At 40.1% G+C, this 26358-nt stretch overlaps 1 protein-coding gene and 1 pseudogene across 1 annotated transcript in view; both read left to right on the top strand.

The window, feature by feature from the left end:
- TLR7 (toll-like receptor 7) overlaps positions 1-24723 on the top strand; it is a 29417-nt gene extending 4694 nt beyond the window's left edge. The window contains exon 2 of the mRNA XM_006835629.1: positions 21533-24723. Within this exon, the coding sequence (XP_006835692.1) occupies positions 21533-24682 (3150 nt within the window). The 3' untranslated portion in view covers positions 24683-24723. The remainder of the gene's footprint in view (positions 1-21532) is intronic.
- On the top strand, positions 13290-14435 carry LOC102827463 (annotated as a pseudogene).
- Positions 24724-26358: the final 1635 nt, after the last annotated feature.

The following is a 26358-nucleotide window of genomic DNA, read 5'->3' as shown; positions in this document are numbered from 1 at the left end:
CAGCCAGTTTCTTGTGGTTCATTTATATCTCAGAAAGCTCCCACCCAAGACTGGTATCAGCAAGCTGCAGTTTGTGAACCAAATCCAGTTATTTATCTGGTTTTGTACAGTCCACAGGCTAAGAAGCTTTTATATTTTTAAACCCACCCATTGCCGTCAAGCTCATTCCAACTCACTCTGACCCTCTAGGTCAAAGTTGAACTGCTCCTTAGGATTCTTGAGAGTACATCTCTTCTGGAACTGTAAGTCCACAGCACTACCAAAGCCCCTTATCTTTTTAAACCAAAACCAAAATCCAAATCCACTGCCATCAAGTCAATGCTGACTCATAACCACCCTGTATAGGGTTTCTGAGGCTGTAAATCTTTATGGGAGGAGACTGTCTTATCTTTCTCCCAAGGAGTGGCTGAGGGGTTTGAACCACCGACTTTGCAGTTAGCATGCCAGGGCTTAACTCACTACACAAGGGTTCCTTAGGCTTTTAAACAGTTAGGAAAAAGTCAAAACAAGATTTGTGACACAAAAATTATATTAAATTCAGATTTCAATAGCCACAAATAGTGTTGTTATTTATGTATTGTCTGTGGCTGCTCTCTGCTCCCACAAAGATTTACAGACTTATAAACACTTTACAGGATCACTGTGAGTCAGAACTAACTCAGCACCACTTAGGAACAACAATAACCCTATATCAGTTTATTTTTGTACTTTGGAAACTAAGTCTGTTGGGTTAAAATGAAAGGAAGCAAATGATAAAAGGTTGTTTTCTTTTTTAAAAAGTCATATGTTACTTCCTTATACTTCATTTTTTGTTGTTGTAGTATAATAAGACTTTAGCTTATAATTAGAAATATTTCAAAATTCATTAAAGGGGGATATTAGGTCATAAATCCATTAAGGAAATTCCCAGGAGAGGCCAAGTCTATAAAACCTATAATAGTACTTAAATAACTTTCCTTGTCTGCAGCTCTTCGTTAGATCCAAGAGGGATGTTCACAGCACAGATCTAGTTATCAAATCATCCAGTGTTGTAATAACATGGCAAAAGGTTGGTGCTGTTAGGTGCCATCGAGTCAGTTCCAGCTCATGGTGACCCCATGCACAACAGAGTGAACCACTACCCAGTTCTACATCATTGTCACAATCATTGTTACCTTCGAGCCCACTGCAGCGGCCACTGTGCCAATACATCTCGTTGGGGGTCTTCCTCTTTTTTGCTGACCCTCCACTTTACTAAACATGATGTCCATCTCCAGGGCCTGGGCCCTCCTGATAATGTATCCAATGTTGTTGCTATTGTTAAGTGCTGTCGAGTCGGTTCCGACTCATAGTGACCCAATATAGGGTTTCCAAGGAGTGGATGGAGAGTGTGAATCACTGACCTTCTGGTTCAAACCGACCTTTTGGTCCAGTGTTTTATCCTACAGCACCACCCAGGACTCTAATGCCCGATTCATGAGAGACTAAATTTTGCCAGCCTGGCTTCTAAAGTGCATTCTGGCTGTACTTCTTCCAACACAGATTTGTTTGTTCTTCTGGCAGTCCATGGTCCTTTTAATATTCTTCTCCAATACCATAACTCAAGTGCATCAATTCTTCTACAGTCTTCTTTATTCTTTGTCCAACTTTCACATGCATATGCAGCTACTGAAAATACCGTGGCTTGGGTCAGGCACACCTTAGTCTTCAAACTGACACCTTTGTTCTTGAACACTTTAAAGAGGTCTTATGCAACAGATTTGCCTAGTACAGTACGTCCTTTGATTTCTTGACTGCTGCTTACATGACTGTTGATAGTGGATCCAAGCAAAATGAAGTCATTAAACAACCTCAATTTTTACTTTATTTATCATGGTATTATTTATTGGTACAGTGGTAATGATTTTGTTTTCTTTACTTTGACGCGCAATTCATACTGAAGGCTGTAGTCTTTGATCTTCATCAATAAATAGTTTAAGTCCTCTTCACTTTCAGCAAGCAAGATTGTATCGTCTGCATATCGTAGGTTGTTAATAAGCCTTCCTCGAATGCTAATGCCATATTCTTCTTCATATAATCCAACTTTTCAGATTATTTGCTCAGCATACAGATCAAATAAGTACGGTGAAAGGATGCAACTCTGGTGTATATCTTTCCTGATTTAAAAAGATTCAGTGTCCCCTTGTTCTGTTCGAACAACTGCCTCTTGGTCTATGTACAGGCTCCTCATGAGTACAATTTAGTGTTCCAGAATACCCATTCTTCGTAATATTGTCCATAGCTTGTCATGATCTTTTGCATAGTCAATAAAGCACAGGTAAGCATCATTCAGGCATTCTCTACTTCAGCCAAGATCTATCTGATGTCAGCAATGATGTCCTTTGTACCATATCCTCCTCTGAATTTGGCTTGAACCTCTGGGAGTTCCTTGGCAATGTACAATTATAGCAATTTTTGTATTATCGTTAGCAAAATTTTACTTGCATACGATATTAATGATGTTGTCTGATGATTTTCACATTCTGTTTGGTCACCTCTCTTTGGAATGGGCACAGATATGGATCTCTTCTAATCATTAGGCCAGGTAACCGCCTCCAAAGTTGTTGGCAAAGATGAGTGAGTGCCTCCAGTACTACATCAGTTTGTTGAAAGATTTCCATTTATATTCCATCAGTTCCCAGAACCTGTTCTTTGCCAATGCCTTCAGTGCATCTTGGAATCTTCCTTCAGTGCTACTGGCTCTTGTTCATATGCTACCCCTTGAAATGATTAAACATCAACCACTTCTTTTTGGTAAAGTGACTCTGTATATTCCTTCCATCTTCTTTTGATGCTTTTGTATCATTTAATATTTTGCCCATTGTTATTGTTGTGAAGTGCGGTCGAGTCCATTCCAACCCATAGTGACCGTCTATACGGTTTCCAAAGAGCAGCTGGTGAGCTTGAACCACCAACCCTTGCAGTTCAAATGGCTTTGCAGTCTGGCACATTAACCCACAGCGCCACAACAGTAACATTTTGCCCATAGACTCCTTCAATATTACATGTGAAGTCCAGAATTTTTTCTTCAGCTCTTTCAGCTTATGAAATGCTGAGTCTGCTCTTCCCTTTTGGTTTTCTAACTCCAGGTCTTTGCACGTTTCATTATAATACACGACTTTGTCTTTTTGAGCTATCCTTTGAAATTTTCAGTCTAGCTCTGTATCTTTGATGTAGATAAATCTTCCTCATATCTTCGATTCGCTTTAGTATCTCTACACTGGAGAGCAAGTTTCAGGTCTCTTCTGACATCCATTTTGGCGTCTTTTGTGTCTTCTTAATGACCTTTTCCTTTCTTACTGTACGATGTTCTTGATGTCATTCCACAACTCTTCTGGTCTCTGGTAATTGCTGTCTAATGCATCAAATCTGTTATGGAGCTGATCTGTAAATTCAGATGACATATGTCTGAGATGGTATTTTGGCTCTCATGGACTTGTTTTCATGTTCTTCAGCCTTAGCCTGAACTTGTATATGAGCAATTGATGATGATCCACAGTCAGCCCCTGGCCTTGTTTCAGCTGATAAGATGGAGCTTTTCCACTGTCTCTTCCCACAGATGTAATCATTTTGATTCCTGTGTATTCCATCTAATGAAGCCCATGAGTATAGTTGTCTTTTATGTTGTTAAAAAATAGGTATTTGCAAAAATCTGTCACTCCTTGGAGAAATGGAGTGGCTGGGGAAACGACTCAGGGAAGGAGAGGGGCTGTATGCTGACAGCTGGAGGGCAAGCTTGCAGGGTGTACCCTTTGGTTGTTTGATGATGCAGGGAGGGGATTGTAATCATTGTAATGAAACAAAATATGATAGGATGAATGTAAATGTTCTCCCATGTAAACTATCACTCAATTCACAATAAAAAATTTTTAAATCTATCATGCAATCTCCCACATCGTTTCTATCACCAAAGTCATATTTTCCAACTACTGATCTTTCCTGCTTATTTTTAACCTTTGCATTTCCAATAACCAGTAATTATCAGTATATCTTGATGGCACGTTTGATCAATTTCAGAATGAAGCTGGTAGAATTTTCAATTTCATCCTCACTGGCTTTAGTGGTTGGTATGTAAATTTGAATAATAGTGGTATTAACTGGTCTTCCTTGTAGGTGTATGGATATTCTATCACAGACAGCGTTGTATTTCAAGATAAATCTTGAAATGGTTTTAACGAGGAATGTGATGCCATTCCTCTTAAATTTGTCATTCCCGGCATAGCTAACCATCTGATTGTCAGATTCAACATGGCCAATACCAGTACATTTCATCTCACTAAGGCCTAGGATACTGATCATTATGCATTTCATTGAATTTTCAACAGCTTCCAATTTTCCTAGATTCATACTTCATACCTTCCATGGGACCCTGTATAGGGTTTCTAAGAAGTGGCTGGTATGTTTGAACTGCCGACCTTTTGGTTAGCAGTCCAGTGCTTATCCTACAGTGCCACACCAGGACCCCAGGTGATTTGTATTGAATAATAATTTTTTTAAAAAGATCTGGCTTCATGTGTAACTCTTACATTTAAAAATAATGTTCACTTAATCTCTTGTTTCAGCTTCAGTCTGAGGCAGATAGGTCCCAGTGGTGGAAGTGAACATTCCCACACTTAAGGAAATTTCTTAGAATAAACTAATGTTTCACATTCGAAAAAAATAACCTCAATATTTTTTAAGTTTGGAAGCTTCCAAGGTACCATTTTTCTTTAAATAACAAGCTTAGAAAGGCTTTGTTCATAGAATTAAATGTTTTTCTTTTATTTTCCTTTCTTTTTTCCCCCCTGCCTCACCTGCTTAAGAATCAGAGCCAAACTTTCTCACTGCAGTTCTCTTCCTTTTGGCATGGATTCTGGAATGCAAACTTGTGAGATCTCCAAGTCCCCAGCCTTCAAGGACACCAGGGCATCTGTCTAGGGGCTCTTTGGCAAAGGCTCTGTGGGGGTTTGGCTCAACTATTGCCCTGAGGGTTAAAGCGTTGGACTGCAAGGTCTGTTTGAACGAAAAGATCGGTGGTTCAAGCTTACCAGCCACTCCTCGGAAACCCTATATAGGGGTGCTATGCGTCAGAACTGACTTGGTGGTACTTAACAACAACAACATTGAGCATAGCACAAGAATTGCTCCACCCCAGGACTCTTTCCAGGAAAAGCAAATGAGCTCTGTGCGATCTCTGGGATTTCCAGTTCAAGGAGACACAGCTTCTGAGAAAAGGGCTGATTTAGGAGTTTCCTCAGCAGCTCTGCTCCATGTCTCTCCTCTGCCACCATCCCCTTCCTTTGATGTTCCAAGTCCTCCAGCTCTCTCCATGGCCCACTGTCAAAATCTGACAGACAAATTACTAATCATGATAGTTTAATGTGTGTCTTCCAGGGGATATCATGAAAGGTCAAAGCCTTGATTTATTTGGCAAATGTTTCTCTTATACTCCTTCCTATGTGGTAGGCATCATAGTAGTGAAGTAGATGCAAAGACAAAGAAGGTTCTGGGCCTAGAAGTGCTCTCCAGTTAGAGAGAAAGACAGATTTGTTGAGGCCAACACCTGCTGAGAGAATAGCAGACTTGGTCATCAATGGCAGCTTTCTTTCCCACTTGGCTGGGTCCCAGTGCCGACTCTCACCCTGGACAAATGATTTCACATCTGCACTCACCTTCTTCATTGCAAATGAGATGAGCATCTTTCTTAGAAGTGAGACATGGATTAAATCATTTAATAGGTAGTACTGGAACTGCAAGTTCAGTGATTCAAACTCACCAGTCACTCCTTAGAAATCTTGTACAGGGTCACTACGAGTCGGAATCACTCCACCGTACTTAACAAGGACAACAATAGTGTGTTTTGGAGTCCTGATGTGGCACTATAGAATAAGCAAGGTCAGTGGTTCAAGCCCACCAGCAGCTCCTTGGAAATCCTATAGAGTCGCTATGAGTTGGAACTGACTTGATAGCGCTTAATAAGAACAACATGAGTTGGAATCAAGTGAAAGATCCTTAACAATAACATCATTGATTGGAAACAAGGAGCCCTGATGGCGCTGTGGGTTAAGTGCTGGGCTGCTAACTTCAAGGTCGACACTTTCAACCTACCAGCCATTTGGTGAAAGAAAGATGAGGCTATTTGTTCTTGTTAGATTTAGTCTTGGAAACTATATGGGGCAGTTCTCCTGGGGCCTATAGGGCCACTAGGAGTCAAAATCAACTCAGTCCCTGCGAGTTTGGCTTTTGTTTTATTGATTGGAAATGGTGATGGTGGTAGTAGTGGCGGTGTGACGTGCAGTCAGTTTCGACTCATAGAGTCCCTGTATAGGGTTTCAATAGCAACATGTAACAGACTTTTGGATTTTTCAGGCAATATAATTCCTTCTACTACTTGGTAATCTTACCGTGAGTTTGCTAAGAGTTCATTCCAGGAGCAAATATAACACAATCTAAGATTTGCTTTTAAACCTGGGGTTGACACACAGACCCTATCTGTCCTACCACCTGATTTTGCAAGGCCTGGAAAATAAGATTTTTTTTTTTTTTTACATTTTTAATGAGTTACATTTTAAATCAGTGATGATCAAAGAAAAGATACAGCCATGAGCTAGCCAGCATGGGCAGTGCATAGCATACAGGGGACTGTACCCCACAGCAAGTGCTCTGCCAGAAGCCAGCAAGCTTCCCTGAGAACAACCACAACAGGAAGGACTCAAACTCTCTCAACTCATAGTGAGCCTACAATATCTAGAACTGCTCTCTCCCTAGGGTTTCCCAGCCTGTAAATCTTTATGGAAGTAAGCAAAGGAGAAAAGGGCCTGAAGAACCCTGGGAAAGATAACAGGAGCAGGGTCTTATGTGCATCTTTGGAGGTCCTCCTGCCTCAAGTGGTGAGTCTCTAGGTCAGAGAACTCTGAAGGACAGACAAAGCTGCGGGCCTTATAACTAGAGGGTTTTATCTTTTCTAGGGCTGCAGATGGATTTCTGGTATGGCACTGTAGGATAAGTACTGGACTGCTAGCCTCAAGGTTGGTGGCTCAAGCCCACCAGCTGCTCCTTGGAAACCCCATACAGGGTCCCTAGGAGTTGGAACTGACTTGACGGCACTTTACACAGCAATGACTGGGCTGGCATGTGCCGAGCACAGTTTCTAGGGGTTTGTAAAGCAGACAGGTTAAAAATCTGTTTATCTGGGCTGTTTTTAAAACTATTGGATGCATGCAGACTTGAATTTGGTGCCAGTGGGTTTTTGTGGAGAGGGACTAATGAGCCTCAGCTTGTTATATAAGAAGCAAAAAACTTGGGGCCACTACCTAGAGTCTGTCTTCGGCTCATTTCTAGAACAATTGGTTATAGAAGCACCTACAGAATCTCCTTGAATTTGCCTAAGATATTTTCTACGGGCTCTTTTACTGAAAATCTTTGCCCGTGCCTGGTCTAGACCAATACTGTCTAATAGAACTTTCTGAAATGATGATACAGTAGAGACCAGACTCATGTGGTATTTGAACGCTTGAATTAGGGCTGGTGTGACTGAGAAAGTGACTGTTTGATTTCCTGAACTTTTCATTGATGTTAGTTGTAATAACCACATGTGACTAGTGCTTATTACATTAGACAGAGCGACTCTTAATCATTTGAAGCCTAAAGACTGTGTTCTGTCAATGGTGCTTGCTCTCTCTCAATTTAATTCAACTACCCAGAGGCTGGTAAGTCAAGGGTAAGGTCATCCTCCTAATCAGATTTTTGCCCCAGACAGCCCTTCATTGTCTGTTAGAAAATGCTTAGTGGAAAGTGCTTGAAAAATGCATGTGGACACACTCTTATTTTCACTTATGGCTGCCACTTTAAGCCTTTTCATTACATCTGCTTCCATTTAGAGGAAAGTGGTTGGCCTTTTCAACTCTGCAAGGCCCCAAATTAAGAAACTCTTCATCAATTTAGAGACTTCTTGATGACATAGTGGTTAAGCGTTGGGTTGCTAACTGAAAGGTCAGTGGTTCATACCCATCAGCCACTCCATGGGAGAAAGATGTGGTGTTCTGCTCCATAAAGATGGCAGCCTTGGGAACTTCTATTCTGTCCTATAGGGTCACTATGAGGCATAATCGATTGGGTGGCAGTGAGCTTGGTAAGTCAACTTAGAGTTCAGTGCAGAAGGTAGAGAAAATTTCTCTTAAAAATGTGATATTTCCTTCCACCCCTGTTTGCAAAGTAGCTCATTGAAGCTCTAGCACATTTCTTTCATATGACTTTATTGAAAACAGTAAGTAGGGATATCAACATTCTGAATATTGTCCATGTCCTCTAAGAAGGAAGGCAAAGTCGGCACATGTTTCTGCCTTCCAAGATGGCGCACTTGATAGTTTTTTCAAGTGTCTTTCAATGGCATAGCATGGGTAAACAGCATTACGACACCATCCTCTTGCATTACCCTTATAATCTGTGCTGTGTTTGAGCCCATTGTTTCAACCACTGTGGCAATCCATCTCCTGGAGGGTCTTCCTCTTTTTTTGCTGACCCTCTACTTTACCAAGCCTGAGGTCCTTTTCCAGGGATTAGTTCCTCCTGAGAACATGTCTAAAGCATGTGAGACAAAGTTTTGCCATCCTCGCTTCAACGGAGCATTATGGCTCTACCTCTTTTAAGACAAATTTGTTTGTTCTTTGGGAAGTCCGTAGTATATTCAATATTCTTCACCAACAACATAATTTAAAGGCATCAAATCTTCTTTTATGTTGCTTACTCATTGCTCCATTTTTGGATGCATATGAGGTGATTGAGAATACCATGGCTTGACTCAGGTGCACCTTAGTCCTCAAAATGACATGATTGTTTTGTTGTTGTTGTTTTAACATACAATAAAGTGAACAATAACACTACTGAGGTATGCACACCTTAGAATAATCAACGATTTGAGCTCAAAAGGGCCGCATTATCCAAGGACAAGGTTCAGAAGGATTAGGAAGGAAGGCAAAACAGAAACAGGAAACACTGAGAGGAAGTGGGAGAAGGGACGTTACATTGAGGTGATAGCAATCAAGAGATGAAATGAAGTGTGTATGGATTCTTGTATGTAAAACTGATAATCTGTTCTGCAAACCTTCATCCACTTCAATCGAAAAAAGTTTAAAAAATAAATAAATAAATAGGTGTTTTGCAGCAGATTTGCCCAGTGAAACATGTCATTGGATTTCTTGACCGCTGCTTCTATGGGTATTGATTGTGGTGCTAGTGGTGGTGAAGTGCAGTCGAGTTGGTTCCGACTCATAGTGACCCTGTATAGGGTTTCTGAGGGTCGGCTGGTGAGATTGAACCTCCAACATTAAGGTTAGCAATCTAGTTCTTATTCTACAGTGCCATGCCAGGACTCCATCTGCCAACCCTAGAGAAGATAAAACACTGTAGTTATAAGAACTCACAGTTTTGTCTGTTCTTTGTGGATCCTTATAAAATGAAATCCTTGACAACTTCAATCTTTTCTCCATTTATCATGATGCTGCTTATTGGTCCCATTGTTGAACAGTTGTTAAGCCTCTTTATGTTGAGGAAGACCCTCAATGGGAGCAATGGGTTCAAACATAACAACAATTGTGAGGTTGGTTCAGCACCAGGCAGTGTTTCATTGTGTTGTGCATACGGTCACTATGAGTCAGAACTGACTCCATGGCACCTACCAACAACAACCCATACTGAAGACTGTAGTCTTTGGACTTCATCAGCAAGTGCTTCAAGTCCTCTTTGCTTTCCGCAAGCATACCATCTTTGTGTCATCTACATACCACAGATTGTTAGTGAATCTTACTCCAATCCTGGTGCTGTGTTCTTCATATTAGGGGGCTTTGAAAAGTCCATGGAAAAACAGATTTTAAAGATATAGGAATTTTTGCATGAACTTTGTGAAGCTCCTCATATAGTACAGCTTCTTAGATTATTTGCTCAGCATACAGATTGAGTAAATGTAGTAAAAGGATAAAACTCTGATGCATATCTCACCTGATTTTAAAACATGAATTATCCCATTGTTCTGTTTCAATTATTGCCTCTTGTTCTATGTACAGATTCATATGAGAACAATTAAGTGTTCTGGCATTCCCATTCTTTGAAATGTTATCCATAATTTGTTATGATTCACACAAATGCCTTCGTACATGAAACCTTTCTGGTATTCTCTGCTTTCAGCCAAGATCCATCTGATACCAGCAATGATATTCCTTGTTCCATGTCCTCTTCTCAATCTGGCTTGAATTTTTGGCAGTTCCCTATTAATGCACTGCTGCAATCGTTTTCGCATTACCTTTAACAAAATTTAACTTACTTGTGATATTAATGATATTATCTGATAATTTCCACATTCTGTTGGATCACCTTTCTTTGGAATGGGCACAAATATAGATCTCATTCAGTCAGTTGGTCAAGTAGCTATCTTCCAAATGTCTTAATAAACACTAGTAAGTGACTCCAGTGTTGCATCTGTTTGCTGAAACATCTCGATCGGTATTCCATCAATTCCTAGAGCCATACTTCCCCCCAATGTTTTCAATACAGTTGAAATTTAATTCTATCACTTCTTGATCAAACCAGTTGAACATTTACCAATTCTTTTAGGTACAATGACTCTGTGTATCCTTCCATCTTCTTTTTTGACGCTTCCTGTGCCATTCAATATTTTGCCCATTGTTGTTGTTGTTAGGTGCCATCAAGTCAGTACTGACTCATAGCACAACAGAATGAAACACTGCCTGATCCTGGGCCAACCTCACTACTGTTGCCACGCCTGAGCCCATCGATGCTGCCACTTTGCCAATCCATCTCGTTGGGGGGGCTTCCTCTTTTTCTCTGACCCTCCACCTTACCAAACATGATATCCTTCTCCAGGGACTGGTCCCTTCTGATAATATGCCCGAAGTATGAGAGACAAAGTTTGGCCATCCTGGCCTCCAAGGAGCACGCTGGCTGCACTTCTTCCAACACAAATCTTTTGGTTCTTTTGGCAGCCCATGGCACTTTTAACATTCACCTCCAACACCAAAATAACTCAAAAGCATCAATTCTTCTATGGTCTTCCTGGTGTGGCGCTGTGGGTTATTGCGCCAGACTGCAGAGCTGTTTGAACTGCAAGGTCGGTGGTTCGAGCTCACCAGTTGCTCCTTGGACACCCTATACAGGGTCGCTAAGGGTTGGACGTGACTCAACAGCACTTAACAACAACAACAGCAACACCCTACAACAATTTTGCCCATAGAATCCTTCAGTACTTCAACTTGAGACTTAAAATTTTTTTTTTCAGTTCTTTCAGGTTAAGATATGGCAAGTGTGTTCTTTCCTTTAGGTTTTATAATTCCAGGTCTTTGCACACTTCATTATAATATTCTACCTTGTCTTCTCAAGCTGCCCTGTGGAATCTTCTGTTCAGCACTTTTTTTATTTCTTTCATTCTGTTTAGCTACTCTATGTTCGAAAGCAAGTTTCAGAGTGTTTTCTGATACCTACTCTGGTCTATTCTGTCTCTTTGATGGCCTTTTGCTTGCTTCATATATGATGTCATCCCACAACTCATCTTGTCTTCAATCATTGGTGCTCAATGCACCAAATCTATTCCTAAGATGGTTTTTAAATTCAGGTGGGATGTACTCAATGTCATACTTTGGCTCTCGTGGACTTGTTTTCATTTTCTTCAGCTTCAACTTCAACTTTCAGATGAGCAATTGATACCCTGTTTCATATGAACAATTGTAGTCAGCCCCTGGCCTTGCTCTGACTGACATTTGGCATCTCCATCATCACTTTCCACAGATATACTTAATTTCATTCCTGTGTATTCCATCTGGTGAGGTCCATGTGCATAGTAACAGTTTAAGTTGTTGGGAAAAAAAAGCTATTTGCAATGAATAAGCCATTGGTCTTGCAAAATTCTATCAAGTGAGGAGGGGATTGTAATCATTGCAATGAAACAAAATACGATAGGATGAGTGCAAAACCCATGTTCTCCCATGTAAACTATCACTCAATTCACAATAAAAGCTTTAAATTAAAAAAAAAAAGATGAAAGGAGCACACACACACACACACAATGTATAATGTGATCTCTGGTGTAGTTTCTATCACCAAGGCCATGTTTTCCAACTACCAATCCTCTCATTTGCTTCCAACTTTCCCATTCCTACCACCAGTTATTGTCTATACATCTTCATTGCGTACATGTCTCATCAGTTTTGGACTGCAAAAGTTGGTAAAAGGTTTCTGTTTCTTTATATTTGGCATTATTGGTTAGGCTGTGCTTTTTTGGAGCTCACATTTTGGTACAGAAAAGACAGTCAGCAAATATGTACATTAAATAAGCAAGGACTATGAAGGGAACAAAACAAGGCAATGTAATAGAGAGTACACATGCCTCTTTGTGCCTCAGTTGACTTGTCTGTAAAATGGAAACAAGAGTAGATGACTGAAATTCCCAAATCCTCAAACTAAAAGCACCGAAATCCTAAAAGCACTGCTTCTGCCGTTTTTTACTGCCTTCAAGTCAGTTCCGACTCATATCAACCCTGTATAAGGTTTCTGAGGAGGAACTGGGGGGTTTGAACTACCAACCTTATGGTTAGTAATCCAGTGTTTATCCTACAGCACCACACCAAGACTCCAAACAAGGAAGGTCAGTGAGCAAGAGACCCCCCTTTAGATTTGAAGGGGAAGGGGGCAGACTCACAGGGCTGAAAACACTTGTTGCTGTTGCTACTAAGTGTTGTCAAGTCAGTTCCAATACATAGTGACCCTGTATAGGGTTTCGGAGGAGCAGCTGGTAGATTTGAACTGCTTCCCTTGTGGCTCCCAGTCCAGTGCTACATGATCTGAATTCATTTGGAAGTGACTCTTAACTCAGACTGGATACAAACATTTTTTTTGGCGGGGTGGTGGTTGTTGTTTTGTCTTTTAATTCTACTTAGAGTGAATAATCCTGTGCCTCATTGCAGAAATGTGTATGTGTTGGATTATGGGATGCTGCCCCAGGTTTCAACAAGGATATGACACAATGTAGGGTGCATGCATAATACTACCTTCTGAAATCTGAAATTCCCAAAGATACTGGACAAAGAATTGAAGACCTGTAATACCTCCCTTCAGGGATTATTGTGAAGACTGAATTAGCTCATGTATGCAAAGCATTTTAAATGATGCCCAGCATATTGTATTACAGAAATTCATTGTTATTGCTATTAGATGGGAAGGTAGTTAGAGAAGTTGGTCAGGGAAGGCTTCTCTGAGAATGTGTCACTTGGGGAGATACCTGACCGATGAGGATGATCTGGCCTTGGGAAGAGGAGAGGGAAGACAGGGAAGATATTATCAGCAAGAAGGAAGAGCAAGTGTCGACACGGAGATGCTTATGAGTGTGGCTGAAATGCAAAGCAGAAAACAAACCAGGTGGCTAATATTGGGCTAAAGAGGAGAAAGAGAATTCAGGGTCAGAAAGGTAGGCTAGAGTCGAAACATGTCATAGAAATCCATTGCGGTTGATTTGATTCATGTTTATAGAGAATTCTCTGATGATGTTTAATGAATGAACTGTAGAGAAGAGGAATCAGGAAGACCAGGTAAGAATCTGTTGCAGGTTTCCATGTGAGAACTGGTTTCTAATTGGACTAGGGAAGTGGTTGTACTGAAGAAGAAAACTGGACAGGTGTGGTTTTCTCTCCCATTTCTTCCATTGCCCCCTTTAAAGCTAAACTCGAGTCTGTTGCTCACTGACCCTCAGCTTTTACCAGGCCCTCAACAATGCAGACGTGAACAAGCAGATTAAGCACATGGTAGCTTTCATTGAGCAAGAAGCCAATGAGGAGGCGGAAAAAACCCATGCAAAGGCAGAAGAAGAGTTCAACATTGAGAAAGGTCATCTTGGAGAAACCCAAAGACTGAAAATTATGGAATGCCATGAGAAGAAAGAAAAGCAGACTGAACTGTAGAAGAAAATTCAGATGTCCAATTTGATGAATCAAGAAAGACTGAAAATTCTCAGAGTGAGAAATGACCTTATCATAGACTTACTCAATGAAGCAAAACAGACTCAGCAAGATGATAAAAGATACAGCCAGGTACCAAGTACTGCTACATGGACTGGCCCTCCAGGGTTTGTACCTCCTGCTTGAACCCAAATGCTTGTTCATTGCAGGAAACTGGATTTCCCTCTAGTAAAGACTACGATGCAAAAAAGCAACCCATATGTACAAAATCACCACTGAAAAAGATGTTGATGTCCAAACTGATCAGAAGGCCTTTCTGCCTGAGAACATAGGTGGTGGTGTTGAAATCTAGAATGAGGATCATAAAATAAAGATTTTCAACACCCTCAAAAGTCGACTGGATCTTATAGCCCAGCAGATGATGTCAGAAGTATGGGAGCCTTATCTGATGCTAATGCCAACAGGAAGTTTTTGGACTAAGCATTGTAGAGGTGGAGTTCAGTCCATTGCTTTATTGGTAAGACGTGGAAGTTTCTGATATTTGAAGAACCGAGATTATCTATGTAAGCTTCTCTTTGCTGTCCTAATATTGTTTTGTATTTACCAATGGAATACTCTACTGTAGCTAATGTTCTTGGCCCACCTAAAAGTCACACAACTTTCCGCTGGTTCTGAAGCATGAAGGTGAAGAGATCAGATGGTAATTGAATGAACTTTACTCTTTCTAGCTCCAGTTCTCATCTAGAGGATAGCATATGGGTTGTTCTTGGCCTTCAAGTCTGCACTTCAGATTTAAAACACATGTGGGACATGCATGCCTTCCAACTGTAGTAGCTTCACTGTTAACTTGTTGGGCCTAGAAGTTTTCCTCATCGGTAAATGTGATTTAAAATCTAAAACCATGAATATGCTTTATTTCTTAAAGTGAAAGACTTGATGTGGAGAGATGGAGTGGCTGGGAACTCTAGACCCAGAGAAGAAGAGGGGCTGTGAGCTGACAACCAGGGAGCAGGCTTGCAGGGTATACCCTTTGGTTGATTGATGATGTATGGAGGGGATTGTAACCATGGCAATGAAGCAATATAGGATAGGATGAATATAAAGCTAATGTTCTCCCATGTAAACTATCACATAATTCCCTGGTCATGAAACTGTTTCCTGGGAAATACTTTGATTATTGTTGTCTCAATTACTTCAAGTTTTTGTTTTTGGGGGAGGTTTTTAGGCTATAGAATTTATTTTAATCAACTTTTAGAAAAGAGAAATGTATCATTTTTTGACATAATCCCCTTGCTTTTCAATACAATTTGTCCATCTGTCAACAAGCTTTCATATTTTCTTATTAAAAAATATGAATGCACTGCTGTCTTTACTTCTGTATCAGAGGTGAATCTCTGTCTTAGAAGGGCTGCTTTCAGGAGACCAAACAGGTGAAAGTCCAATGAATCAAGATCAGGACGATAAGGAGGACGTTTTAACACCCAGTTTTTGCAATTTTGCAGTTTTAACATGAAGTTTTTGCAGTGTCAACAGTGTGGGCAGAGGTGTGCAGATGTGCATTGTCATACAAGATCACAATGCCATTGGAGAGCGGTCCTCTGTGTTTAATTCCATATTAGGCTTCAGCTCTTCAGTGAGCATCTCACTGTAATGAGCACTGTTGATTGTTGAACATTTTTCCTGACACTGTTTCAGTACTGGCCCTTGAGAATCCTAGAAAACTGTAAGCATCAATTTTCCAGCTGATGGTTGACTTTTTTTTTTAGGCCAAAAAATTTATTGAAAACAATTATATTTCAAAATAATTTACATGGTATTTCTAAGAGTTGGTATCCTTTTAATTATTATTTTTTAAAGCATTCATTGTGAATTGAATGAAGGTCATCAGTTTTATATTCAATAAATTATTGCAGTGATTACAATCACCTCCATGCACCATCAGCTAACAGTATTTACCTCTAGTACCTTTTTTTTTTAAATGTACATATACCACATTGAAAATATATATTCGTTTAAATGTCTAAAGGGCACATTTTGCAAGTTAACCTCCTGCCTGCAGACACACTGCCTTTTTCAGATCATGGACCTATAGTCCTCACTTCAAGTTTTTTTTAACTCAACTAATTCAGGGATCCTCCCATATCTTCCTAGGTTCTCATGTAGGTTCATGGGAATGGGATGGGAAGAGGACGTCTTTTCTCGATGGTGGCCCTCTCTGAGATGTAACTTGCCTCCCTAGTCTACAATACAATAGCACTCTTAGCAGCATTCCCTATTGTCTTCTAATAGTGGAACCTGTAAACCCATCATGTCTTCTGACAGAAGCATCACTGGGAGTGGGGTGCAGGTCCTGGGATCCCTTTTAGCAGGAATGATAAAAATAGCTCACTCTACTTCTTTCCCGTCTCTGCAGTCCTTCCCTTCATCTCTACGCAGCTCCTCCTCCCTGCGTGGTGAATGATTTCCTTAAATCTTTGAGTAAGATTGGGGCTCTAGGAAGATGTACCATAGTTATGTTAGGGTTTTCTCTACTTCCTGGCCTACTGCCTTGTCTTCCCAAGAGTCTGAGCAATTCCGCTGGAGAAGGATAGCCTTAAAGGCTATCTAGAGTTCTGATGGGTGGAGACAATAAGGAAGAGTATTCTAAGTGCACAGACTTGCAGACTAGACTTCAGTTTAGTGATTAGAGCAGTAGGTAGGGGTGTTATATAAGGTAAGCCTAGACAAGTAGGTTGTTGCTATTATTAAGTGCCATCGAATATGTTCCAACTCATAGTGACCCTGTATAGAGTTTCTACGGAGTGACTGGTGGGTTTGAATGGCCAAATTTGTGCTTATCCTACAGTGCCACACCAGGACTCCAGACAAGTAGATAGGAGACAAATTATGGAAGGTTTTGGCTATCATGACAAATAAAATAAAAAGACTTAGCTTCATCCTATAAAAAATTTTGAGAAAGAAAGCAGAAATCATTTTAAAGCTTTCAAATCAAGATAATAACTGATTTATGTTTGGGATGCTTGATAATATGGATTAGAATAGAAAGAGTTTAGGGACAAGGATGAGACTTTGAATGGGGTCAAAGTTGGATTAATAAGTCTCAACTGGGATAATGTCAGTTAAAATGGCAAAGCAGAGAACATGTTAAGAAAGACAATAAAGGCAGCCAACTAGACATAGTTGTTGTTCTTGTTAAGTGTCATCAAGTCAGTTCTGACTCTAGCGACCCTGTATAGGGTTTCTGAGGAGCGACTGGTGAGCTTAAACTGCCAACTTTGCAGTTCAAACTGACTTTGCAGTGCATCGCATTAACCCACAGTGCCCTTCCAGGACTCCACTAGACTCAGTGAGTGGTTTTAATGATGAGGAAGGCGAAACAGGGTGGTGAAGGGGTTGGGGGGAGAAGAAACAACTGTGTACTTTTAAATCCAACACACTTTAGGTGTGTAAATAAGCTCTTTGATATCCTCCTGAGCTGTCTTGCACTGGAGAAAAATAAAACCAAAGGAAAATTCACTTATTTTTTTCCTACTAGAAGAATTAAGGACAGTAAGAATTTAGTTTTTAGGTACCAACATGATTGATTGACTCAGTCAGTAGGGAGGACCAAAACATCAGCCAAGCCAAAAGTCTGCTGTAGAGACACAAGCTGTATGATTCCATTTATAAGAACTAACTAAGTTAAAAACTGTGTCCTGGAGTAAAATAATGATGGAAATACTGAGGTTTGATAGAAAGTCTATTGTTAACACTTTTGATGAAGGACAAAACAGATAGAAAGAAACTGAACAAAGACACAGAAGAACGAAACAACACAATCAACCAACTTGACCTCAAAGACATATACAGAGTACTCAACCCAACAACAGCACAATAGACATCTTCTCCAATACACCTGAAACATACTCCAAAATAGACCATATGTTAGGCCACAAAGAAAGCCTCAATAATTTAAAAAATCAATATATTGCAAAGCATCTTCTCAGATCACTCTGTAAAGCTAGAAATCAACAATAGGAAGATCAAAAGGGGAAAAAAAATCAAATACATGGAAATCAAATAACACCTTGTTTACAAGCTACTGGGTAATAGAACAAACTGAAAAACTTCCTTGAATCAAATGAGAACATAAAAACACTATATACGAGAACCTTTGGGACGCAGCAAAAGTAGTGTTCAGAAGGCATTTTATTTCAACAGATGCATAAATCCAAAAAGAAGGAAGAGTCAAAATCAACACCTTAATCTATTATCTCCAAATTAGAACAAGAGCAGAAAATCAACACCTTAATCCATTATCTCCAAATTAGAACAAGAGCAGAAAAATAAGCCTACAGCTACCAGAAGAAAAGAAATAATAAAGGTTGTTGTTGTTATTGTTGTTAAGTGCCGTAGAGTCGGTTCCGACCCATAGCGACCCTGTATAGGGTTTCTGAGGAGCAGCTGGTGAGCTTGAACTGCCGACCTTGCAGTTCAAACGGCTTTGTAGTCTGACGCATTAACCCACAGTGCCACACCAGGGCTCTGCAGAGCAGATATAAGTGAAATAGAAAACAGAAAAAAATGAAAAAAAAATCAGCAAGAAGTTGGTTCTGTGAAAGGCTTAATAAATTGACAAAGTTTTGGCAAATCTAACAAAAGAAGAGAAAAATCAAATAACACAAATAACAAATGATGTGGGTGATGTCACAGCAGAACCAACAGAAATGAAAAGGATAGCAGAATAAGGTCAGTTTGAACCACACGGTTGGCAGTTTAAACTCACCGGTCACTCCTCAGAAACCCTATGCGTCAGAACTGACTTGAAGACACTTAACAAAAACATACATGGATGGTTCAGTATTAGAACAACAATCAGTGCAATTCACCATATAAATGAAACAAAGGAAAAAAACCACATGACCATACAAATCGATGTAGAAAAGGCATTTGAGAAAATGCAACACCCATTCCTGATAAAAACACTTGACAATATATAAATAGAAGGGAAATTTCTCAACATAATTAAGAGCATATATATATAACCAATAGTCAGCATCGTTCTCAATGGAGAGAAACTAAAACCATTCCCCTTGTAAACAGGAACCAGACAAGGGTCACCATTCCTATTCAATATTGTGCTTAGCTAGAGCTATAAGACAAGAAAGGGAAATTAAAGGCATCCAAATTGGCAAAGAAGAAGTGAAACTCTCTTGATTAGCTGATAATATGATCTTATGCCTAGATAATCCCAAAGACAGCACACAATTTATTGGAACTCATTGAAGAATTCAACAGTGTGGTGGGTACCAGATCGATATACAAATATCAGTTGGATCTCTTTACATAAATAAAATGAGCTCTGAAAAGGAAAACAATACCCTTTGCAATAGCCACCCAAAAGATGAAATGCGTAGGAATAAATCTAACCAAAGAAACAAAAGATCTATGCAAAGAAAACTCTAAAACACTATGACAAGAAACCAAAAACTGACCTACAAAAATGGAAGAATAGATCGTGCTTGTGGATAGGAAGAAATAACATTGTGAAACAATGTATATTCATTTTTCATTTGGACAGATCATTGGGAACTTCCCCACAAATGGAAAAAAGGAAGGAAGGAAAGAAGGGGGAAATAAGAAAAAGGAGAGAGAGGGAGAGAAAAAAGATTTGGAAATGGATAGTGGTAATGGTTGTATAACATGGGGAGTGTGGTTGGTGTGGCTGGATTATATATATAAAGATGGTTAAAGTGGCAAATATTTTGTTGAATATATATTGCTACAATAAAAAAGAATACATATATTCTTTAAAAGACAAAAAAAAAAAAAAGGCTATGGTTAAATCACCCTCTAAGGAGTACTGGTGTGGTGCTGTAGGATAAGCACTGGATCGCAAGGTTGGTTTGAACCTCAAGGTCAGCAGTTCAAATCCACCAGCCGTTCCTTGGTAACCCTATACAGGGTCACTGTGAGTCAGAACTGACTTGATAACACTTAACAACAACAATAACAAAAATGTAGGGAACAGTTTCAAGTAAGTCCAAGGCAATGTGGTAATATTAGCAAAGCTTCCCTTATTCCCTTGTAAGATCTTTCCCCTGGAGTCCCTGTGTCTCTCATGCTAATCTGGGATGCCCAATGATCACCATTATGGGTAAGAACGCACACACTCTGCTTTGCCTGGTTGAATCTCAGCTTATATCTATTGTTATCATTGGTAAGTGCCATTGAGTCAGCTCTGACCCATAGCGACCCTGTAAAAGATTTCCAAGGAGCGACTGTTCGATTTGAACGGCCGACCTTGTGGTTCAAACTGACCTTGCAGCTCAGTGGCTCAGCGCATTATCCTGCAGCGCCACACCAGGAGTCCTGCTTATATCCGTAGTCTGGACATTAACAACTCCCCTGCCTTTACCTCTCAGAAGCATGCTATTGGATCTACTATATGGTTGTCCTGACTACAGGTCATCCAGACTCATTCTCTCCTCTCCAAATGCATTTACAATGTGAACTCACTGTAGAGTGAGAAACCTCATCTTGAGGGTAATTTACAAAATCAGTTCAAGAGGACTCTCATCTGATAGAATGGCACTGTCAAAATGGCAGGAGGACCCTACCCAGAGAAGCAGTGATGCCTGAGATGGAGGCAGAGATGATGATGTGGAGAGATGGAGCAGCTGGGGACTTTAGACCCAAAGAGGGAGAGGGGCTGTGTGCTGACGACCAGGGTTGTTGGGAGGAGGGTGGGGTGGGGGTGGGGCAGGCTTGTAAGATATACCCTTTGGTTGGTTGATGATGCATGGAGGGGATTGTAACCATGGCAATGAAACCATAGGATGAATGTAAAACTAATATTCTCCCATGTAAACTATCACATAATTCACAATAAAACATTAAAAAAAAGAAAGAAAGGCAAGAAAAAAAATGGCAGGAGTGTATTTGTGATAAAAGTCATTTACTAGTTGGGAGACCTTCAGCAAATCAGCTACTTTTGCTGAGTTATGCCTCCATCTCTAAGACTGAGACAGTGTACCAGGGCAGGCTTAGCAAGCAGATATGAGTTATACTAAAATTTTAATGTATTATTCTTCTCAAGTATATTTGCATTTTAACTTTCCTTAACCCCCCACATTCCAAACTTTGTCAGCCAAACAATGGCTCTTCCATTGTAGGTAGCAGTCTAAGTATGAATGAATAGGAAAATGCTACTTCTACCACATTTAAGGGCTCTGATGTGGTGCTGTAGGATAAGCACTAGACTGCTGACTGCAAGGTCAGCAATTCAAACCCATCAACCTTTCTCAGAAATCCTATATGATGTCACTAATAGTTGGAACCAACTCGACGACATACAACAACAACAACAGCAAAAACTTTAAAATGAAGATGGTAGAAGCGAAATATGTAACTGGGTACTTGCAAACCTCAGTAATTGACAAATGCAGACATGGAGTCAAGTGCTGTTTAGACACTTGAGAACAGTACCTAAATTGTTTATTTTTAAATGTAGCAAAAGAGAGACAGCAAATGGGAATTTTCAATTCTGATTCGTGGAATTCTTCAGAATCGTAATTTGTCCTTTCTTGTATTTTCAGGTGTTTTGGATGTGCACAGTGAATAGACCATTTCTTATCCTTTTGAATGTGATCTTCATTTCCAAACTTCTTGGGGCTAGATGGTATCCTAAAACTCTGCCCTGTAATGTTACAGTGGATGTTCAAATGGCTCATGTGATTGTGGATTGCACAGACAAACATCTGACAGAAATCCCTGGAAGTATTCCCACCAATACCACCAACCTCACCCTCACCATTAACCACATACCAGCCATCACCCCAGCCTCCTTTAGCAGGCTGGAACATCTGATAGAAATTGATTTCAGATGTAACTGTGTACCGATTCGACTGGGGCCAAAAGACAACATTTGCAAGAAAAGACTGCAGATTAAGCCCCGAAGCTTTAGTACACTTACTTCTTTAAAAGCCCTTTACCTAGATGGGAACCAGCTTCTGGAGATACCTCAGGGTCTTCCTTCCAGCTTAAAACTGCTCAGCCTTGAGGCCAACACCATCTTTTCCATAATGAAAAAGAATGTGTCGGAACTGGCCAACATAGAGATGCTCTACCTGGGTCAAAACTGTTACTACCGCAATCCTTGTAATGTCTCATTCTGGATAGAAAAAGATGCCTTCCGAAACCTGAGCAATTTGAAAGTGCTCTCCTTAAAAGATAACAATGTCACAGCTGTCCCTACTGTTTTACCATCTACTTTAACTGAACTCTATCTTTACAACAACATCATCTCAAAAATCCAAGAAGATGATTTTAATAACCTCAACCAACTGCAACTTCTCGACCTAAGTGGAAATTGCCCTCGTTGTTATAATGCCCCATATCCTTGTACGCCCTGTGAAAATAATTCTCCCCTAGAGATCCATATAAAGGCTTTTGATCCTTTAACAGAATTAAGAGTTTTACGTCTGCATAGTAACTCACTTCAGTATATGCCTAAAAGATTGTTTCAAAGCCTTAGCAAACTTGAGGAGCTAGATCTTTCCCAAAACTACTTGGCCAAAGAAATCGGAGATGCCAAATTTTTAAATTATCTTCCCAACCTTGTGCAATTGGATTTGTCTTTCAATTATGAACTTCAGGTCTATCAGGCATTTATGAATCTTTCACATGCATTTTCTTCTCTGAAAAAATTGAGAATTTTGCGAATCAAAGGATATGTCTTCAAAGAGTTGAAAAGTGTTGACCTCTCCCCTTTACACCATCTTCCTAATCTTGAAGTTCTTGATCTTGGTACTAACTTTATAAAAATTGCTGACCTTACCATATTTAAACAATTTGAGAGGTTGAAGGTCATAGATCTTTCAATGAATAAAATATCACCTTCAGGAGACTCAAGTGGTGCTGGCTTCTGTTCCAATATCAGAACTTCCGTAGACAGCTATGGTCCCCAGCTCCTTGAAGCTGGACACTATTTCAAATATGATGAACGTGCAAGGAGCTGCAGGTCCAAACACAAAGAGACTCCTTCATTCTTTCCCTTTAATGAACATTGCAAAATGTACGGGCAGACCTTGGACCTAAGTAAAAATAATATTTTTTTTGTCAAGTCCTCAGATTTTCAACATCTTTCCTTTCTTAAATGCTTAAACTTGTCAGGAAATTCAATTAGCCAAACTCTTAATGGCAGTGAATTCCAGCCTTTAGTGAAGTTGAAATATTTGGACTTCTCTAACAACCGACTTGATTTACTCCACTCAACAGCATTTAAAGAGCTACGCAATTTAGAAATTCTGGATTTAAGTAGTAATAGTTATTATTTCCAATCAGAAGGGCTTACTCACATGCTAAACTTTACCAAGAACCTAAACTTTCTGAAAAAATTGATGATGAACTACAATGACATCTCTACCTCCTCCAGCTGGACCATGGAGAGCAACTCTCTTAGAACTCTGGAATTCAGAGGAAACCATTTGGATCTTTTGTGGAGAGATGGTGATAACCGATACTCACAGCTGTTCAAGCATCTGCTTAAGTTAGAGGAATTAGACATCTCTGAAAATTCCCTGAGTTTCTTGCCTCCTGAAGTTTTTGATGGCATGCCTCCAAATCTAAAGACCCTCTCCTTGGCCAAAAATGGGCTCAAGACTTTCAGTTGGGGAAGACTTCATTTTCTGAAGCATCTAGAGACTTTGGACCTCAGCAAAAACCATCTGAAGACTGTCCCTGAGAGATTATCCAACTGTTCCAGCAGCATTAAGAAACTGATTCTTAAGAATAATCAAATCAGGAGTCTGACAAAGTATTTCCTACAAGATGCTTTCCAGTTGCGATATCTGGACCTCAGCTCCAATAAAATCCAGATTATCCAAAAGACGAGCTTTCCAGAAAATATCCTCAACAATTTGGAGGTGCTGCTTTTGCACCACAATCGGTTTCTGTGTACTTGTGATGCTGTGTGGTTTGTCTGGTGGGTTAACCATACAGAGGTCACTATTCCTCAGCTGGCCACTGATGTGACTTGTGTGGGGCCAGGAGCACATAAGGGCCAGAGTGTGGTCTCCCTGGATCTGTATACCTGTGAGTTAGATCTGACTAACTTGATCATGTACTCATTTTGCCTATGTTTGATTCTCTTTTTGATGGTGGTTACGACAACAAGCCACCTCTATTTCTGGGATGTGTGGTATAGTTACTATTTCTGCAAGGCCAAGCTAAAGGGGTATCAGCGTCTGATATCGCCAGAGTCTTGTTATGACGCTTTCATTGTGTATGACACTAAAGATCCAGCTGTGACAGAATGGGTTTGGGATGAGCTTGTAGCCAAACTGGAAGACTCAAGAGAGAAACCTTTTAATTTATGTCTTGAGGAAAGAGACTGGTTACCTGGGCAGCCAGTTCTGGAAAACCTTTCCCAGAGCATACAGCTGAGCAAAAAGACGGTGTTTGTGATGACAAACAAGTATGCAAAGACTGAGAGCTTCAAGATAGCATTTTATCTTTCCCATCAAAGGCTCATGGATGAAAAAGTGGATGTGATTATCTTAATATTCCTTGAGAAACCTCTTCAGAAATCCAAGTTCTTCCAGCTCCGGAAGAGACTGTGTGGGAGCTCTGTTATTGAATGGCCAACAAACCCACAGGCTCACCGGTACTTCTGGCAGTGTCTGAAAAATGCCTTGGCCACAGACAATCACGTGGCCTATAGTCAGGTATTCAAGGAGACAGTCTAGCCCTTCTCTGCAAAATGTGACTGCCTCGCTAGCCAAAGGGACGTTTAATAACCTAGATTCTCTCATCAATTCCCCAAGAGTGTTTTGAAATTCTCCAAGAGCTGGGATTGCCTATACCAATGGGAAGTCACCACCATTAGACAAAGGAGATGAAAAGATGGGATTTATATATGCATCTGAGTCTTCCTTCTTATTGCTCTATGTCTCCGCTTGCACTTGGGTCTCTCACCTCAGCTATTGGGGCAAGGAAGGTCAGGAGGCTCTGATTCATGTGTAAATGAGACACACAAGCATGAGGCTGAAAAGAACCGTGTTTCTACTCTTTGTAAAGTACTGGTGTGTGTGGAAATGGGGTAAACATGCTCAGGCTCTGTCTATATGTCACCAAAAATGTACCACAGTTAGCCGAAGGAAATAAAAACCCAGCCGAACAGTGAACTCACTTCTCAACTAGCTGTGCCATCGAACACCTCCTTCTGTGTTTCTTTGGTACCACTTATTCTTTGAACTTGAACCTGCTGCTGGATTCCATAAGGAAATAGTGAGAGATGTCTTTTCCACAAGACATGACAGACCTACCACTGGATGAAAATGACAAAGATCTGCACTTCCATAAAGTGATGACCTTTACCATTGATAACTTATCTACTCACATTTTTTTTTGTCTGCACTGCTAAGTACTCTATCAAAAGTTAACAGTACCTCACTCAAAGACCTTTCAAACCACTTAGTTAACTAATACAGTATATTTGTCATTGCCTGACATCTTGATCCACCAACATTAAACGATTTTGATTGCCAAGGAGTATGCCAAGAGTAGTTATTTATTTAGAGTTATCAAGCATGGATTCCTTTCTTTTTTGGAGGGTGGGTGTGAGGAAGGGCCAGGAGAAACAGATGTTTACAGACCTCAATAGTGAGAAAGCTTCCTTTTTGAATCCAGGTTTAACACTAAAAAACCAGTACATTCTTGAGAAGCACATCATTCCAATTGGGTATAAGTCCCCATGCATATAAAGTTTGAAACCAATCAATTTCCTTTATTTCATGAGAGGAATGATCTACTGAGGTGTTTGTAGCATTTGGCAAATTGTGTGCCTGGGTCTCAATCTTGGGACATTCGCTTGGAGACCATGTGTCTTCCTCATCTATGGAAATGCCAAAGGCTTAACTTTTAGTCTAGTTTTAAATACAAAGTACCCCTGGTAATGTAATGGCTTATGCATTGGGCTGCTAACTGCAAGGTCAGCAATTCGAATCCACCAGCCACTCCACAGGAGAAAGATGAGACTTTCTGCTTCCATAAAGATTTACAGCCTCAGAAACCCGATACAGGGTCGCTCAGTGTTGAAACTGACTCCATGGCACACAGTAGCAGCAGCAACTTTAAATACATAGTGTCTGAATTATTTCCAAAGATCATCTACCTAATTAATTAGGGTCACAATTTCCCAAATTAATCTCTGAGATAATTGAACTAGTTAATGTCAACTCTTCGACAGTTTCTGGAAGATTGTGTTTAATGGATGCTTTTCCAAATCAGTGAAAACAAAGATAATTTCATAAACATTTGACTTTTGGTCATCATAAATGTTCTTCTTTTAAAACACATAAATACAAAGAGTGTACGTTATTTTAGTAATTTATAAGCCATAAAGCACTTGAAGACAACTCAA

Source organism: Chrysochloris asiatica, unplaced genomic scaffold (genome assembly GCF_000296735.1).
Source record: "Chrysochloris asiatica unplaced genomic scaffold, ChrAsi1.0 scaffold00018, whole genome shotgun sequence".
In the NCBI taxonomy this organism is placed as follows: Eukaryota; Metazoa; Chordata; class Mammalia; order Afrosoricida; family Chrysochloridae; genus Chrysochloris; species Chrysochloris asiatica.
Note: the sequence above shows the minus strand (reverse complement) of the source record. Positions and strands in the feature narration are given on the sequence as shown.